At 36.2% G+C, this 17,342-nt stretch overlaps 1 protein-coding gene across 1 annotated transcript in view; it reads left to right on the plus strand.

The window, feature by feature from the left end:
• LOC103764229 (sodium channel protein type 2 subunit alpha) overlaps positions 1-17,342 on the plus strand; it is a 76,987-nt gene that overhangs the window by 12,317 nt on the left and 47,328 nt on the right. The window contains exons 2-6 of the mRNA XM_018072601.1: positions 8,629-8,948; positions 11,784-11,902; positions 14,451-14,540; positions 16,230-16,358; positions 17,037-17,128. Of these exons, the coding sequence (XP_017928090.1) occupies positions 8,682-8,948; positions 11,784-11,902; positions 14,451-14,540; positions 16,230-16,358; positions 17,037-17,128 (697 nt within the window). The 5' untranslated portion in view covers positions 8,629-8,681. The remainder of the gene's footprint in view (positions 1-8,628; positions 8,949-11,783; positions 11,903-14,450; positions 14,541-16,229; positions 16,359-17,036; positions 17,129-17,342) is intronic.

The raw sequence follows: 17,342 nt of genomic DNA on the forward strand, positions 1-17,342 counted from the left end.
TTCCCCCTCCTGCCTTTCACCCACCGCCTTCGCATTCCCCACTGCTTTCCGCAGCGCTCTCCGCAGCGCCCGCGGTATGGGCATGTTGGCGCTGCCAGGTTCCAGGGAGCGTGTGGAAGTGTTTTGGGTGGCAGTGGAAGCTGGTGGCAGCGGTTCACTGAGGCGAAGGGCTCGGTCCTTGGCCCTTTGTCCCTGGCTTGAGAGGAGCTTGGTCCGGCTTCGCTGCCGGGACCTGACGTGGGCTTGCGTAACCTATGAGTGAAAAGGGACAGTCTTGTTCATAAGTTGTGTTTGCAACAGAAGACAGAGGCTTTAAAAATGGAATCACGCTGTATTTCCCACAATCACTTGTCAGTAGGTTCAGAATCATGATTTATGATTGTTCATCCATCCCCAGATGTTAGGGGGATATTAGAATCTTCTATCTACCTGGTGTCTTGTATTCAAAAGGATATAAATTACTTATGAATTTTTTGTAGCCATGCTATAGTTAAGATTAATGGAGATTTCATTCTAAACATCTTTACATAATGCCCGTACTGGGAACGTTAAACTCTGAGTTCTGGTTTGTCAGGAAAGAAATCACAGCATGTTTTATTAACAGCATAAGTAGTCAGCACATTCTCCTGTTCAGGCATCTGGAAATATCTAGCTCATCCCATACATATGGCATTTCTGTTATCATTACATCTTTGAATTGTATATTCACTCTCCCCACACAAACACACTAAAAATGGATATATCTCTAGCCTGACACACAAGACTGTACTTGTGGGGATATGTTTCTCACAATGGATATCAGGGCAAAGATTGATTTAAGAAAAGCCCACAGCAACTAGATAGCTGAAAGGCCTTAATCACTTAGCCAGCTTCATTAGGGATTTGGTGAATAGTCTTGCATTGTTTTCCCACATTTGCTGTTTGCTTTGGAGACAGTATTTCTCTTTTTGTGAAGGGAAACTTGAACTATTGTTTTGAATCTTTCTTGAGTGGGAATCAACCTTTGTTTTTTCCTCTGGTTGAGGAGAACTGGAGGACCTCATTGGAGTCTGGCAGAAAGTTTATTTCACTGTATTAAAAAAAAAGGTTAAGTATGGTATTTTCATCAAGTGAAAAAACCAAATTTTCTAATGCTAGAAGGAGAGATTTAAGGGCCTCTTATCTGGAAAGACAAGTAGCTTTTTTGTTCAGGCACTGACATTTGGTTGAAAATCAGCAATTGTTCAAAGGCCATTTCTGATAAAAGAGTAAAATGGAGTAACTTTAGCAAATGCAAGTCATTGCCCATTATTGGTTAACTGTAAGTAAAGATAACAATCTACTGATTTTTACCAATGTGTTTTTCATATTTCTTTGGAGTACATCTTGATATAGCCCTGTGGGTAGTTTTCTGAAATAAGTTTTAAAGAGAGTAAGAAAATTTATTTGAAGGACCCCCAAACTTTCCCAATAGGGATCTTTGTATACCCGTTTTCACATTAGAAGATCCTTGCTGCACATTTCACATAAAATGCTGTCCTGACGTCCATGTTGAAAGGTAAAGAGTAATCCTGATCACCTTCTGGTCTTGGAAGAGCAGTCCTGAGACTGCTGTAACTGAATGCAAATGCAGTTTTGATCTTTAGATTTGCTAGTGTTTGGGCATTTTAATAACCCTTTTTGCTTTGTTATCCTACTTACGCTGGGTTCTACGCCAGGTACAGGCTCTGTGCCAATATTTGTCGACTACAACTGTTAGAGCCCTGTTGCGCTCCATTATTCAAGAACTGGAGATCCATTTATTCGTGCTCTGGCACGTTAAGCCCTCTTGAGTTTGCACGTAGGAGAAGCATTAAAATTTGGATGACACCAAAGGTAGTCAGCTAGTCCTTTGCACTCTTAAAGTGCCTCTTAACTTCTTTTCTGAAGTGCGGTGGATGAGTTATTTGATCTGTCTGAAATCTGACCAGTTATTTACAGTTTTCAGCCAGACCAGTGAGCTGCTGGCTAAAATGCAGAGGTGCAGAAATGCTCAGACCAGCACAGTGGGAAATGAACAGGGTAAGAGCGGGTGGAAAATGCGTCTGTCCTTTCTGACAGCACTATCTCATATTGGCTTAAGATTTTCAGTAACTGCATTTTCAAAGGTGATTTGCTAGTTGTACATCCATTTAAAATGTTGGAAAATGTGTAGGAAGCTGTATTTTTATATAGCTCTTCTAAGAGCTATTTGGAAAAATTTGTTGTGCAGGAACACCTACTGTTCAAAGTGCACAATTCAGCACGTCGATATTATATGAAGGGACCTCTGTCACAGCTCTGGCTACTGAACAGACAGTGCAGCGTTGTATGAAACACACAAACCTCAAGCACAGGAAAACTGATGTTTATTTGCTGTCTAATTTCAGCCATGGAGTAGTGAGCCCATAAATCTTAGCAGAGATACTACACCAGCTGTAAACCTTCTACCTTCAGACAGTGCCATCACATGTTATACAATCTTTCATGCTGTGCCATAGAGTGCTGACAGATCCAGAAGGGTTACAGAGATAATACTCTGTGAGACAGAACAGAGTATTTCCAGGATTTATTTTACCCATGTATAAGAATAACAGTAATGTGAGCTGCAAGTAAGAGAATGGACTAATATAGCTTTTCTAAACTCGATTGTTTTAATTTCTTTTTGTCAGGCTAGGTAAAAAGGAAAGTATGGAAGGAGAGAGTAAAGAAAAACTAAGGGCAGATCTCTCCTATTCCACACTAGTACTTCCTTAGATACTCTTGTCCCTTTCTCTCTAAAGAAGTGTTTAGAATTTCTTGCATGTGATGTCATTTTTTTCTACACTGCCCCCCCACTGAGTTTTCAAGAACTTTCTCATTGCAAAGTGACTGAAATCAAACCCCCTTTCTTTTCTGCTTCTCTGGTATATAAACAATAAGCTCTTGCTCCCTTGAGGCCTGGGGAGAAAAATAATAGATGAAGCAGCACAGAACAATGAGAAACCTATGCTTATTAAAACCCTAACACAGTGACGGCCTGTTAAAAGTTTCTTGATTCTCATCCTGATCAGTTTTGCTATAAAACGCACTCTGATCTTGTTTTTTCCAAGGTCTAGCCTTTCTTAAAGCACTTAAATGATTGTTGTGTGTCTACTCTGTTCATTCCATTTTTTCAGTGGTAAAAGGTTTCCCTAACAAACCTCTCTTGCTGCCGTTTAACCCCACAACCAGTTTGCATCTATGCTAGATAAAAAGAAAACTAATTCCTCCTTTTCCTCGGAGGAGCTTTCTGGCCGCATAAAGACTGTCACTGTGTCTTCAGTCAATCTTTCCAACATAAAATTAAGGCAGAAAGAGCTCAAATCCTACATTTCCTTGGATTTTTTTCTCATAACTTATGTTTTATTGCTGTGGTCTGAATTCTTTCCATACTTTTTGAAATGTAATACAAAATTGGACATACATACTGCTCCAAGTAGAAGAGTAGAAGATCAGTTCAAAAGTTTATAAATCCAAGTAATTGCTTTTTTTTTTCTTGCAAGACTGACAATTTTCACTCATGCTTGGTCTGTGATGTCGTAAGTACTCTAGATCAGTTCCTGCAGAGCTATCGTTGGATTCTTTCCTCATCCTATAATTTTTCTGTTACTTATTCTTGCCAAATTAAAAAGGTGGAGCTTTTATCTCTCAAGTGAATTGAATCACTTTTTGAGTCCATTGTGTTATTTGCCAGTACATTTTTATTCTAATACTATCCTCCTGTTTACCTGTAGCCCTCCCAGTTTCATGTCATCTCAAAGCTAACAAACATGTTTTTCAGTCATCTAGATCACCATGAATAATTTAGTAGTATAGTGTTTTAAGTAGCATGGGAGGAAGAGGTGACAGGAATTCAGTGTATTTGATTAAATGGATACTATTTACAAGAAGAAAAAGCTCTGCTTTTCTACCCCTTTTGCTTTTCAATTAAAAAAATACAATTTCATTTTAGAGCATAAACTTCAGACTACTTTTAAGATTAAAGTTTTTAGGGTAGTACTAACATATCTTGCAAACTACCACAAGTATCACAGTAACCTACACTTTGGCTGAAGTTCCTTGTCATTGTTACAATTTTGGGACAGATTTTATTTGAAGTTTAATTTATTATTTCAGCAAAGAAAATGGACAAATGCCAATGTATTTTGTTCCTATCACAAAGTTGGAAGGCATTGTCAAAGACTGAGCAAGCTATTATACAGAAAGGACTAGATGAGCTTGATGACTGGTGTTACTGGAACGAGATGAAATTCAGAACTATAAATGAAAAGTCATGCACTTTGGGGCAATCTCATATAGTAGAGGAACACACAGCTGGAGAGTAAAGGGATCACAGAACCATAGAATGATGGCAAATTGCCACTTGTGCATTTTAATGCTATGATTTACCATTGAACAAAGACAGTTAATTTTTACAGATTTCTGAGGAGAAACTGTCAATGTGTTTTTCTTCTGATTTTATTAATGAGGATTGTTTGTAGATGAAGAGCTGCTCGGCAACTAGGAAAAGACTCACAAGTTTCTCTTTGCTCTGTCCCATCAAAAATCCTTCACCCTCATGTAGAGTTTCTTTACATATGACACTGAACACTTCTTCGTCTCTACCCTTTGTATGGGCCATGTGTTTCACCAAGTCATTAAAGGATAAGGTCCACTTCAAGCTTTCAGATGTGCCATAGTAGAGGGAGGATGGATACCACTAGTGATACAATTGTTCATAAAATGTACCCATAGCTGTAGATGGGAAGCTAGACAATAGCCAGAAGTTACCTATTACCAGAATTATTATACTTATTTCATATTTATTTTTTAGGTAAATTTTGAAAATGTTTGAACAATAGTTTTTAAATATAGGCTATGTTGGATTGGGTTTTGATTGATATTTGCTATTCAATTTAATAATTTTCCCTTTCTATTTCTATCAATTTTGTCTGTTACATTTATTATAGCTATGTAGTATCTAATTATTTTAATATACTTTTAGGATTCTTACTAGCTTCTTTAGATGTATTACTGTGGTCTCATCTGTAGAAGTAGATATATTTCTCTTCTAGACTGCAAAGATCATATTGCCTTTCCTGTCTAGTCTGTCTCTTTAAAATATTTGTTCACTTCTTTTTACAGCCTAGTAAGACTAGACCCTTAGAGCATCTAAGGCAATGGGATACAATGTGTCACTGGCTATTTCCTTTTTGTCTTCACTTTTCCCTGCCTAGCACTGTGCATGTAGATTGTATAGCACTGGTGGAAATCAAATTGAGATCTTGGGTAATTTCAGTCCCATACGATACGAAACAAATAATCAGATGCTGTAACTTAATATGCCACTAATGGAAGAATAAAGCTCCTTTTCCATATTGTGTGAATGTGCCCAGCTTTTCAGGTATTTGATTTACTGTAACTTTCATATATAAGCAGCTGCATAAACACATACGTGCATATCCACACGAATAAATAATCAAAATGCTTTTGTAGTTAGAAGCTCCTTTACTTCTCCTGTGAATCTGTGCTGTCTCACAATCCTCTTATTTTGAGGCTTCAGAGCAGCTCCAAGTAAACCATAGTTCTAATTAGATCCAGCCAGAAGTTTTCATCCAAACTTCTTTTTAACAAAAACATTGGTTAAGTGGAATTGTTTGTAAACTTTTTGTTGATTTCATTGAATCATCTGTGAAATTAGAAAATCCTCTCAAAACACTTTTCTAGAAAGGCTTTAAACATTATTTTAAAATGTTGTGTAATACTTACGTAAGTCAAAACTAAATCAATACTTTTGATGTGTTTGAATTACATTGCTCATTAAGCATATATTTTCTTAATTGATGAAAATTTAAAAAACCTTATTTTGATTAAGTCAAACTGATCATTCTATCACCATGATTACCAAAGAAACAAATTATCAATATTTTCCTTCTCTTCATTGTCTCTTTTTCAAAGCCACAGTGCCTTTTCTTCAGCTACTATATTCTTGACTTCTCCAACCTCTCTCACTTTAGAATGACCTTTTGCTTTTTATTACTTTCCGCAGGTTTTTCTTGTCCTCTTCACAGCTGAAGGAAGGGTGATGGTAGGGAGTAAATGACTGCCAGAACATCTGAATGTATAGATACAGCAAGACCTGTGTGCTTGAAAAGTTTGGAAGAGATTTGTGTACGTGTGAGAGAAGGAGGGAAGGGCAGAAGGTCGATGGTGAGGTAGGAGAGAGGTAAAAAGTTTTATTAGTGCAATGGGAGAAAAAGGACAAAAATCAGTAAGCAAAGAAAATAAAGAGAAGGCAGAAGAATGGAAAGAGATAGGATGGCATTTCGGTGGAGTGGTGCCCAAAAGCAGTGTCTTACTGATTTGCCACATGAAAGGGGCTTACAGTGCTCCTGATCACCTGCTGTAGCAGGGAGCAAGAAGAGATGATTTCTGTACAGGAACTTACCACTGCTGTGAACACTCAAAACTGCCCTCCTTCTCTCTCATTGCTGGCTTTCCAGATTTGGAAAGAATACACATTGAATATATTGTATGCATTTATTTTAGAAAATTTACACAAGCTATAGTTTAAAATAATCTAGACTGAGAATAATACGGTTTCAGCAACTGCTTTGGTTGTACACTGCCATTGTAACCTCCATTTTTTAATCTATCTTACTTTGCTATATCTCCTACTTTCTTTCTCTCTCACCTTCACAGTTTTAGCTGCTATGGTCTCCTCAGCAGTAGCTGCTATGCATTCAAAAGAATTTTTGAGAATCCCGAGACTTGGCTGGTTATATAAATTTGTGTATTTTAGTCCCAGAATCTCAGTTTAAGCAAATGTTTGAGCATGCAAAAATTCTTTACCATTTCTGACAAGAATTTATGGGTGTATATCAGTACCATCTACTGGCAATAAGAGTTACAGCGCTTAGTAGGCTCACACAGGAAATGCCAGATTTGACTTCAATAACCAGGATCCTTCAGCAGGAAGTTAGGTGTGGTCTGCACAAGGAGAATTAAAAAAAAAAAAAAAGGGAAAAAAAAAAAGAAAAAGGAAAAGACATGATGGAATTTTAGCTGCAGTCTTCCTTGGTGCCATTCCAAACCCACATAAGTGCAAGATTCTTCACTGGTAATGAATTTTTAATTGTTTTCTGCAGTATTAAAACAGAATTATGCTTTTTCGTGTTTTTTTTTTTTTCTTTTTCCTTCTGTAATTAAAAATATAATGAACAGGATTCTGCTGCAGGACCACTTTCATTTTCCTAATTAACCTTTCTGCTGCTACTAGTCAGTGTAGCTTCCAGCAGCAGTTTGCTACAGACCCTCTGACAGAATGCACCAGGTGCATTTTCCTGCAGTGGGAGAGCATGCTCAAGGGAGACCTGCAGGAGTTGGGATGTGTGTGGATGTTTGTGTAGGTGTAAATGGCTGTGTGCATATGGTTGGAAAGGAGGAGAAAGCATCATGTTGCAGCTTATTTAGCAGCCTTCAAAAATATGAGTTTGTTGCGGCTGTGCTGGAGTCTGTGTGTTAAGCGAGGCAGTAAAATAGGATCCTGCTGGTTGTATTCAAACTGTTGTATCATTTTAATTTGATAACTCTTTCTGAGTATATTGTCTTACTCAAAATTTGTTGCTTTATTGCATTTGCCATATTTTTAGTGTGCTTACTCAGAAGGACTCTTGAGAAAAATTCTTGTAGACTACAGCAGAGATCCCGTTTGTGATTTCAGATCAAAGTATTTGCATTGGGAATATTTTCCACTTGTTCTTTTTAACTGAACTGTCTGGAGACATTAAGGAGAGATCGTCCTGCTCTTGCTAGTGAAATTTATGAAAAATATATACAATTGCTATTATATATCAGACATAAAAGATCTAAGAGTAGTATGTAATGATTAAAGAGCATTTTTATTCCATTCAGCAATTCTTCCAGTGCACAATGTGTTGCCAGGCAGGGGATCTGTATACAGGTGCTTATGCTTGAATCTTGTTTCCTGAGCTGGCAGCTCTGCAAAGGCAGCATATTTGTATCCAAAGAGAAGGAGAATCTCGTATTGCTTTCAGCTGATCCCTCTGGCTATACATGGCAATAGTGAATTCTAGGAGTCATTTCTGGTCCATATAGCTAGAGGGAGGATTGGTCCAAGATGCAGCTTCCAGGAAAATAAGGAGGTGAGTTGTCTGAGTAGTCTGCTCCTCGACACCAAATCAAACACTTCAGAACTGTTGATTCCTCGCACTGAATGTAGTGGAAAATATCTCCTACTTTAATCACTGGAATGGATAACATTACCCTTAATAAAGGCAAAAATATGTTATTGTATTGTATGCGACTTCTTTATCAGTCTATAGAACTGACTATCATTGCAAGCGCTAAGTTAATTCAAATGAATTTTAAACAAAATGTTTTAAGAATTGATACCTTCAAGACAACTCTAAGAGGCAAACTGCAAAGGAAAATGGTTTGTCTTGAAATAAAAACAAATTTAAAAATTCATTTCACAGCAACCTCCTCTTGGCTGATGACTATTGAATTTAACAAGATGTCCCACAGAAAATTCTGTGGAAGTATATTCCTTTATGTTGTTTGTAACTGTCTGTGTTACTCTAAATTTTTTCTGTATTTTTTATATTTTAGCACTTTTTTTATGAGAGAGGCTAAACAGTAACTAAGAGGTGCAGGATGAAAAGATGGCACAATCAGTGCTGGTACCACCAGGACCCGACAGCTTCCGCTATTTCACAAGAGAATCACTTGCAGCTATTGAGCAGCGTATCAATGAAGAAAAAGCTCAAAAATCCAAACAGGAACGCAAAGACGAGGATGATGAAGATGGCCCAAAGCCAAATAGTGACTTGGAGGCAGGAAAGACACTGCCATTTATTTACGGTGACATACCTCCAGGAATGGTGTCCGAGCCCTTGGAAGACCTGGACCCGTATTATATCAATAAAAAAGTGAGTGTGTTGTATATTTCTATCAGACTGTTAGAAGATTAAGTAACAAAAAACCCTTCGTATAGTATTTCTAGTTTTTTTGATCCAGTCCTTCAGTCCTTCTGTCTAATACATTCCCCCAACAGCTGATCTGATTGGCAGAAATCTCCATTGTAAGAACAGAAATTAGTAATGCAAGTTTGCGGGACCTGGTCTGTCAGTAGATTTATTTTAATATACCTGGCATTTTACAAAAACTGTAACTTTCAGAGGTTTACACACAGGCAAATTGAAGAAGTAGCACAGAAGTTATCTTTAGAATTATTACGAATTGCTGTATTACAGATGTGAAAGGAGCAGATCTTCAATATGAAACCCATCTCAAAGGTAGCCAGGCAGCTTGTTACTAGGTTTGTTCACTGTCATGTGGAAAGTCTGAGTTGCATTCTCTTGGTGCTGGGAAGGATAGGGGAGTATGTAAAGGTAATTTCTTAGGATATGATGAAGATCATCCTCTTCCATACTGTACTCTATAGAGGCATCATATATCCAGCTTAGTCTGGTTGAAAAAGTTTTGACATCCAGCTCTATATTTTTTTATGATTGTTTTCAAAGAAGAGGTGTTTAAAAGAGGGACATAAATAAAGAGGAGGTAGGAATTGCTCTTGGAGTGTTGACAGAATGTTACATAATTTTAAAAATATTTCTCTAGAGATGTTAGTTTAAAAAAACCAAACAAACATGTTTTCTTTTTGTTTAAAGTAACAACAACCGTTGTGGCCAGAACAAAAGTGCTGAACTTCAGAATTGTGTCCAGATGGCCTTGGTTTTCCTCCAGAATTTCAGTCCCTTAGATTTTGGCATCATATGTATTGCACCATCATTATTATACCAGTAAAGAAGAAATTAACGATTCTCTTTCCTGTTTTCATAATTTTTTTCTTGTGCTTGCTTTTTTTTTTCTGTGGAAACTAGCTAGCGAATAAAATCAAGTGAATTTAAAAACAAACAAACAAAAAACATGAAAGCGAAGAAGCTACTGTAAAGAAAAATGAAGAAAAACCCCAAGAATTGTCATGAGTCGAACTAAGTAAAAAAATACAAATGAAGATATTTCCTACAGGAATTAGGGGTATGCCTCATCAGTAATATGTTGAAGCAATAGTGATATAGGCATACCATGAGGAACTAAATAGAACAGCTCACAAAAAATAAGCTGTGCCTGAAGTGTTCATTGCAGAATTTCTGAAACTCAGTTCATGTATGGAGAATCATGAGTTAAATTTGAAAACAAGGTTTGCAATTAAATATCATGTTCTGCTCCCTTTACTCAAGTGGTTTACCCTGTTGAAGTCTGGAAGGCAAATATTATTTGGGTCAAAGTACTGATTCTTTCCTTCTTTCCCTGTTCTACAGTAGTAAAAATCTAAATTCAATGCTACAAATCCTAAAGTTAGAGCATGTATTATCATGCTTTAGAAACCGGAAAAGTAATTCTGCAATTAAATGTGGATGTGGGGTAAAATCCTGAGGAATGCTTGTTCCTGATTGAGAAATGCCCAGCAGTTGTATTGATCTTTTTCAAAAGCATAGTGGTTTCTAGTAGGAGATGCAAGACTTCGAGCTATATGTTGCAATCATAGTTCCTCCTATTATTTTTCTTGGTGTTCTTTGAATATCTTTGAACATCCTTGTTTATGTCAGGCTCAATTTTTTCTTTTTAATATGTCTCGATGAGTCAGCAGCACACAAATGATACTTCATCAGACATTTTGTCAGAGTAAAGGGAATAGAAAACATAAGAACTCTGATTATTAGAGGCTATATTTTAATGGACTCCAGGAATAATAGGAAGAGAGTTGAAAAATGGTGATAGTCAATGGCACATTACAGACCAAACCTTTCTCCCCTACAATAAAGGACCAAAGTGTGGATTAAGAATCAATAGTTATGTGGGAATGCAAACATGCTCAGTTTGAAAGTCTGAAATGTATTATTTCAGGCAGGGAGAGGCATTGTGTTTTCAGGATTTCAGCTGCTCTGTTTGCCACACCTGCTCAGAAAAGTAGAGCGTAATCTTTACAAATGCTGCCCTCTGATTCCAGTTGAGGCAGATCATGGCTGCTGGCAGTGTTCCAGGTCTGCATGGCTGATATGCCCTTTGGGTTTCTAGGACTGCCACAATGCTGGCTAGATCCACTTGCTTTCGACAAGCATGAACTTTGACCCATGCGTAGAAAGAAGAAATTCTAGGAATGGATAAGAATTTCCCCAGATGTGTGGGAATCAAAAGAATTTTTAAAAAACTTAAAGACTTTATTCCTCTTTGTTTCTCATTTTTTAAGAAATTATTACATTCAGAAATGCTTTTTTAAATGTTAGTAATACACTAGTTATTGCTGAAGCTGTGGAGAGGCAGTGAAAATACATGGATTAGTGAATTCTGTATTAGGTAAAAATAAAGCATGACTCAAGAAAAATAGACAAAATTGCAAGTATAAAGCAATAGTTGGAAAGGGAATACATTATTCTCATAGTACAGCAAAAACTACTGAGTACATTAGTGTTACGTTGAAAAACTTGTTGAACACTCTTCCATATTTTCATGATCACTTGGAATTTAGATACTTTGAGTTACTATTGTCGTTGATTTCTAAATAAACTTATTAAAATGTTTTCATTCAATTATGTTGATCGTAATTTGGCTGGACTCAATGATGTTTGAACTGGACAAGGAATTGTGTAAATGAAAGAACATATTGGCCAAATACAATTAATGATGAAATAAAAATTATTCTGGGTTTGTAACTTGTTATCTTGTAAATGCTGTTTTTCATTCTGTTTTTCTTTTTCCAGACCTTTATAGTATTGAATAAAGGGAAGGCAATATTCCGATTCAGTGCCACCTCTGCCCTGTACATGTTAACTCCTTTCAATCCTCTTAGAAAAATAGCTATTAAGATTTTGGTACATTCATATCCTTTTCAAGTGGTTAGTCTAAAACTGTACTGAATGAGATGTTACTTAGTATTTAAATCATTCTCTGGCACATGTCCCAGGATCAATATGATCTGTAGTGCTTTGTCCCTCTTCTATCTACTATTTCTGTCTTCTGTTCTTTCTCTTATTCTCTTTTTACATTTGTGTTCATTGCTGGATCCTAATATAGTAATACCAGAAGCCAGACAACCAGTCATTGTCCTTTACAATTTCTTTCTCTGTCCTCTTTCTTCCCCCACATATTTTTTCCTTCCCTCTTATTTTTCCTGTAATCACCATATCTTTTTTCATCTTTTCCCCTCCTCCACATTTTTCATAAACTGCAGATGTATTGCTCAAAATACTTACAGTTCTTCACTGATACCATGTGTTAAAATCATATCTTTGATCCCAGGTCTGTGCTTGCATGAATATTTAGTGAAAATATGGTTTCATTATTCCTTTTCATTTTCTTATTCTGATAACAATTGCAGAAAGATAGATTCATAAACCAGCTTAGGTTTCTTGTTTTGTTATACATTCTCAGTCCTATATGTATCTCACCTGTCTATTTTATTTCTTGATCATTACTGCATTATACACATAATCCTGTTGATGTTTTAATTTCAGTCTTCAGGTAGGTCATGAGATTTCCACATTGCAGGTAGAGATTTGAAAAGCTAAATTATTATAATTACTTACATATTATTTTGTCTTTTTCGATGTTATGATAGCTACCTATAGTAGGCATCCCACTGGTCTGATCCCAAATGCTCATAAGAGAAATGAGGGCATTGACTGAGGGCATTGACTTCAGCAAGTCTGCTTACTTAAGGAGCAAATACAAATGTTTGCACACTTATTTCTACAAATACCTAACGTAAGCACACTGAAAGTAGTTCTGTGTGTAGCATTGCATATAGGGATCCTAAGATCATGTAGAATAAATCTTGAAAGGATTTCTTCCAGTCTTGTTACAGTGGAAGTCTGATAATTACAACAGTTGTTTTGTGTTAGATGTTGTTATCAATGGCTAGCCTACAGGTGGCTCCAGAATCAATCATAATACTACATAGCCTGTTTTGAATTTTCTTGCTATAGGTGCCACTACAACTAATTATTTCTCAATTATATAACACTCCTTACCATATTCTAGAGCTTTATTCAGTTATGTGGAATAATAGAAGACTGTGGGGTTGAGATGATGGTGAAGAGTTAGTCACTGAAGTCAGAATGTTAGAAAACGTTGTTCAAACTTGTGGGAAGGTATAGTTATTTCTCCACTGATGAAAGAATAGTGAGGACTTGCAACTGAGAGGACATTTCATCAAAAAGGATTTTGAAAGCCTATGTAAAATACAGGCTGGGAAAACTCATAACATGGGTTTTTTATGTTTTAAATATTCCTTTCTCTTGTGTTCATATATGAGTTACAGAACAAGAAGGTAGTTTCTGACTAAGGGATTTAAAATATATTTACTGAGCAGAAACCCAAGGAATTGTTGAATTTAATACCACAGTTCAGAAGGCAGAGGTATTTATTGTCATTTGAAGGTTTTTTTAATTAATGTAGACATGCAAAGAAAACTTCATGAGGGGAACCTCACTGTACTTCTCACCCCATTATATTGGGGTTTCTGTTTAGGAGCACTACATGAACCTTCAGCTAAAGCTCTTCTCAAAATTGAGCTTTGTCCTGTCTCTAGTTTCAGGTGATGGTGCCATCATGTGGACATTTTGTGATTCACCTATGTGGTTTTCATTTTGATGGTTGTGTTTTCATATCTTAGAAGAATGTCAGCAATTCTGAGAGTGACAGGTTGTAGATCTAGAGCAGTTCTCTTAAAATAAATTATTTATGACTTGGACCTATTCAGGAATTCTTTTTAGATTTCTTTTTTTTCCGAGGGGGGAAATATCATGTGCCTTCCCTTCCAACTGCATTTATATTACAAAAGTCATATAGAACTCAAACAGCAATAAATAATAATAAATAAATAAATAAATAATAAATAAAATACTTCTCTCCCTAAGATTTCCCTATGTTGTCTCCTATTATGTTGCAGCTAGCTTTAATATATGTATCATAATGATAAGCAAAATTTTTTATATGTGCCAAATTTTATGGTGAAACAATGAAGAAAATGTATTTTTTATTCTTTTGTATGCATGAAGCACATCAGATTTGTCTAGATCATCTAAAAGTAATGATTTTGGTATTACTCCAAGAAATTGGAAGCTACTACTTCAAATTTTCACGTTTTTATTCAAAAAGAAAAAACAAGATCTCCTAAAATTAAGAGATGAGTCTTTCCTTTTAGTATCTTTCAGATTTTCTGATTTTTCGTAGATGATTGTTCTCTTTTTAGCTATAAAGTGGTGACTGGGAAAGATTTAACATATTCAAGGCCTTTCCCTGGCTGTTAAAAGGGCTGGGTAGGGTTAAATTGCTCCTGAAAGTGAAAATCTACCAAAGCAGTGTGTTATTTGATACTCTTTTTATAAGATTTTTTTCTGGCTTATATTCCTTAACTCTTAACCTACATTATTCAGCATGCTTATCATGTGCACTATTTTGACCAACTGCGTATTCATGACCATGAGTAACCCTCCAGACTGGACAAAGAATGTAGAGTAAGTTAAATGGATTTTCTCTGAATAATAGTAATCAGAAATAAACTGCTGTAAATTATTTTATATTAGGATGGCATCCCCTGGCAGCAGGTACCTTGTTGGCATATCCTTTCAACAGCTATTCTGATGCTGGTTTCTTCACTGTGGCGTTAAATACATGTAATTGTCTCATGACAAGTTGTTTAATGTCCAGCTTCTGTTTACAGTATTAGATGGGGGATGTAAGAAGAAAAGCTGGTCTTATGATCATACAGAAGAAGTGAATTTTAAGTGTTTTTCACTGCATTCTATCTTGCATCTGTGGAAGAATGCAAAAAGGCACTCTTTCATCTCAATTGCAATAACCATTAACAGATAAAGGGATCATCTTATGGATGGCTGTATTCACTGTTCTGCAGCTTTCTTTTACCAAAGCCAATCTAACAATGGAAAGCATGTATGCAAACTAAACTATTAATGAAAGTATTGAAATGGTTAGCATGATGTCAGCTTGTTGGCTAAGTGGTCCGGTTTGGTGTCAGCCACATGGTGCCGATGGACAATGACACTTCCAAGGCTGTAGACCATGGTGTGAAACACTGCTCTTCATGGTGCTTCATTTTTGCAATAGCATTTTATGCTTCTGATGCTTTTTCATTCCTTAGTGCTTGGGATGATACATACCTGTTTAATCTCCAGTAATCAAAAGTGAAATCACAGGGCTATTAAAGTCAACAAAGGCATTCTCATTTTGAGTTCAGCGCGAACCTGTGTGTATGTCTAGCATGTAGCAAATATTTATGATAAAGAGTGATTGCTTGGATATTTCTTCTCGGGTTTGTGTTGTGCCATTTAGATTTACAACTTGTCCTCATCTGTTAAGTAAAGTTGTGCAGGAGACATTTTTTAGTGATTGAACTGAAAACATTCACATTGGAAAACGGTTTTCAGGTTGGCTCAGTTAGAGTAAGCTTGTTAAGCAGTTTAATTTGGATTCTTTTTCATTAAAGATATAAATTAAATTAAATTTCAAGATGATGTCATTTGGATACAGAAGATTGAAATGACACAGAATGCTGGAATTAAATATTTTTTTAATTTACATTTCAACTACATTTTTTTAGTCAAAATGAGTAGCTGAATTTTATTGGCATTCATAAATATTTTTGGTTGTTCTTGCACGTGATTTTGCATCTGAAATTACTTGTTTCGTTCCAGTACTGTGTCTTGCTGAAAGTGAAGTACTGGATATACCTGCTCTATAATGAATGAGGGCTGATGAGGGTTGGCACTTGTGAGCTCATGGTACTAAGCAACATTTCACCATAAAAATAGCATTGAAGAAAGAAACTTTTAGTCTGGAAGCAACTACTGAAATCCTAACATATTCCATCTGTGTGTTTTGTTATGGCATGAGTTCAGACTGGACATAAACATGCAGCAGTGAAGTAACTGGGAATTTTGCATCTCTCTTATTGGTATAGATTACAGAATTTGAATTTAAGATATGGGTTGTTATTTAGTTTTTTAATCCTAATTTCATTTCTCCTTCCTTATGGTATAAATTATGCTTAAGAAAAAATTGATCATAACTGCCATTAAATTCTTATGCCTCTTAAAGAGAAGAAAATGAAAATAAAGTAACTAGAAAGCATAAACTGTGAAGATAATGTGTGTACCTGTAATCTCTGTCTTGCATATTTTCTTCAGATACACTTTCACTGGAATTTATACCTTTGAATCACTTATTAAAATTCTTGCAAGGGGCTTCTGTTTAGAAGATTTTACATTTCTTCGAGACCCATGGAATTGGCTAGATTTCACTGTCATAACATTTGCGTAAGTCTTCTACTTTTTTTTTTAATAAATATTCTCTCTGATAGCATGAGATTAGTGACTAAAAATTGCCTCATATCTTGTCAGCCAGAACATTTGGAGCCTGGACTTCCTGTGGTTTCAATATGTTTCTTCTACCTCTTTTACACATTTTAGTATTTCTAACCAAGCATGTGCTGCAGAGGCCAGCATGGTGTGCCAGCCCGTTAAGATTGGGAATGCCATCAGCCTGAGCTGTTCATATCCTGTCTCCTTTCTGCATACCAGAATTAAAAGGAATCCTCTTGACTTCGTGCTAATAGCTGACCAAATTAGGTTTCAAACATCATGTCAATGTGGTTTATTTTGATAAAACTTTATTTAATTTTATGGGCAGAAGTATATTTATAACAAAGGCAAAATACAGTGAACGATCAAGAGGTCTTGATCAAAGACCCGAGCAAATAGGATAAAATCTGCCTCAATTCTGAGTAACTGTGATTTAATCCTACAGGTATGTAACAGAATTTGTAAACCTAGGCAATGTTTCAGCTCTTCGAACTTTCAGAGTATTGAGAGCTTTGAAAACTATTTCTGTAATTCCAGGTAAGAAGAAGTTGGTGTAAGGTGTTAGGCCCCTCGTATCTCCAACTGTTATTTGTGTGCTGTCATTGTGTTTGTGTGTGAACTCCCCTATTACAGATATGTGACAGAGTTTGTGGACCTGGGCAATGTCTCAGCGTTGAGAACATTCAGAGTTCTCCGAGCTTTGAAAACAATATCAGTCATTCCAGGTGAGAGCGAGGTTAAACACCGAGGCTGACTTTTGTTCTACAAAGGCTGTATTCACATTTTTAAAGCATAAGCCTTGTTTGCTACACATTGTCAACTAAACAAAAAGCAGGAATCAAGACGTAATTTTATTTAAATTGATTCATGCGTGTATTAGTTGTATTTTCTTTTAAAAAAAAATCAGCCTTTGAGTTTAACAAATTCTTGCATGGGATA

Source organism: Manacus vitellinus, unplaced genomic scaffold (assembly GCF_001715985.3).
Source record: "Manacus vitellinus isolate BGI_N305 unplaced genomic scaffold, ASM171598v3 scaffold_22_pilon, whole genome shotgun sequence".
Taxonomy (NCBI): domain Eukaryota; kingdom Metazoa; phylum Chordata; class Aves; order Passeriformes; family Pipridae; genus Manacus; species Manacus vitellinus.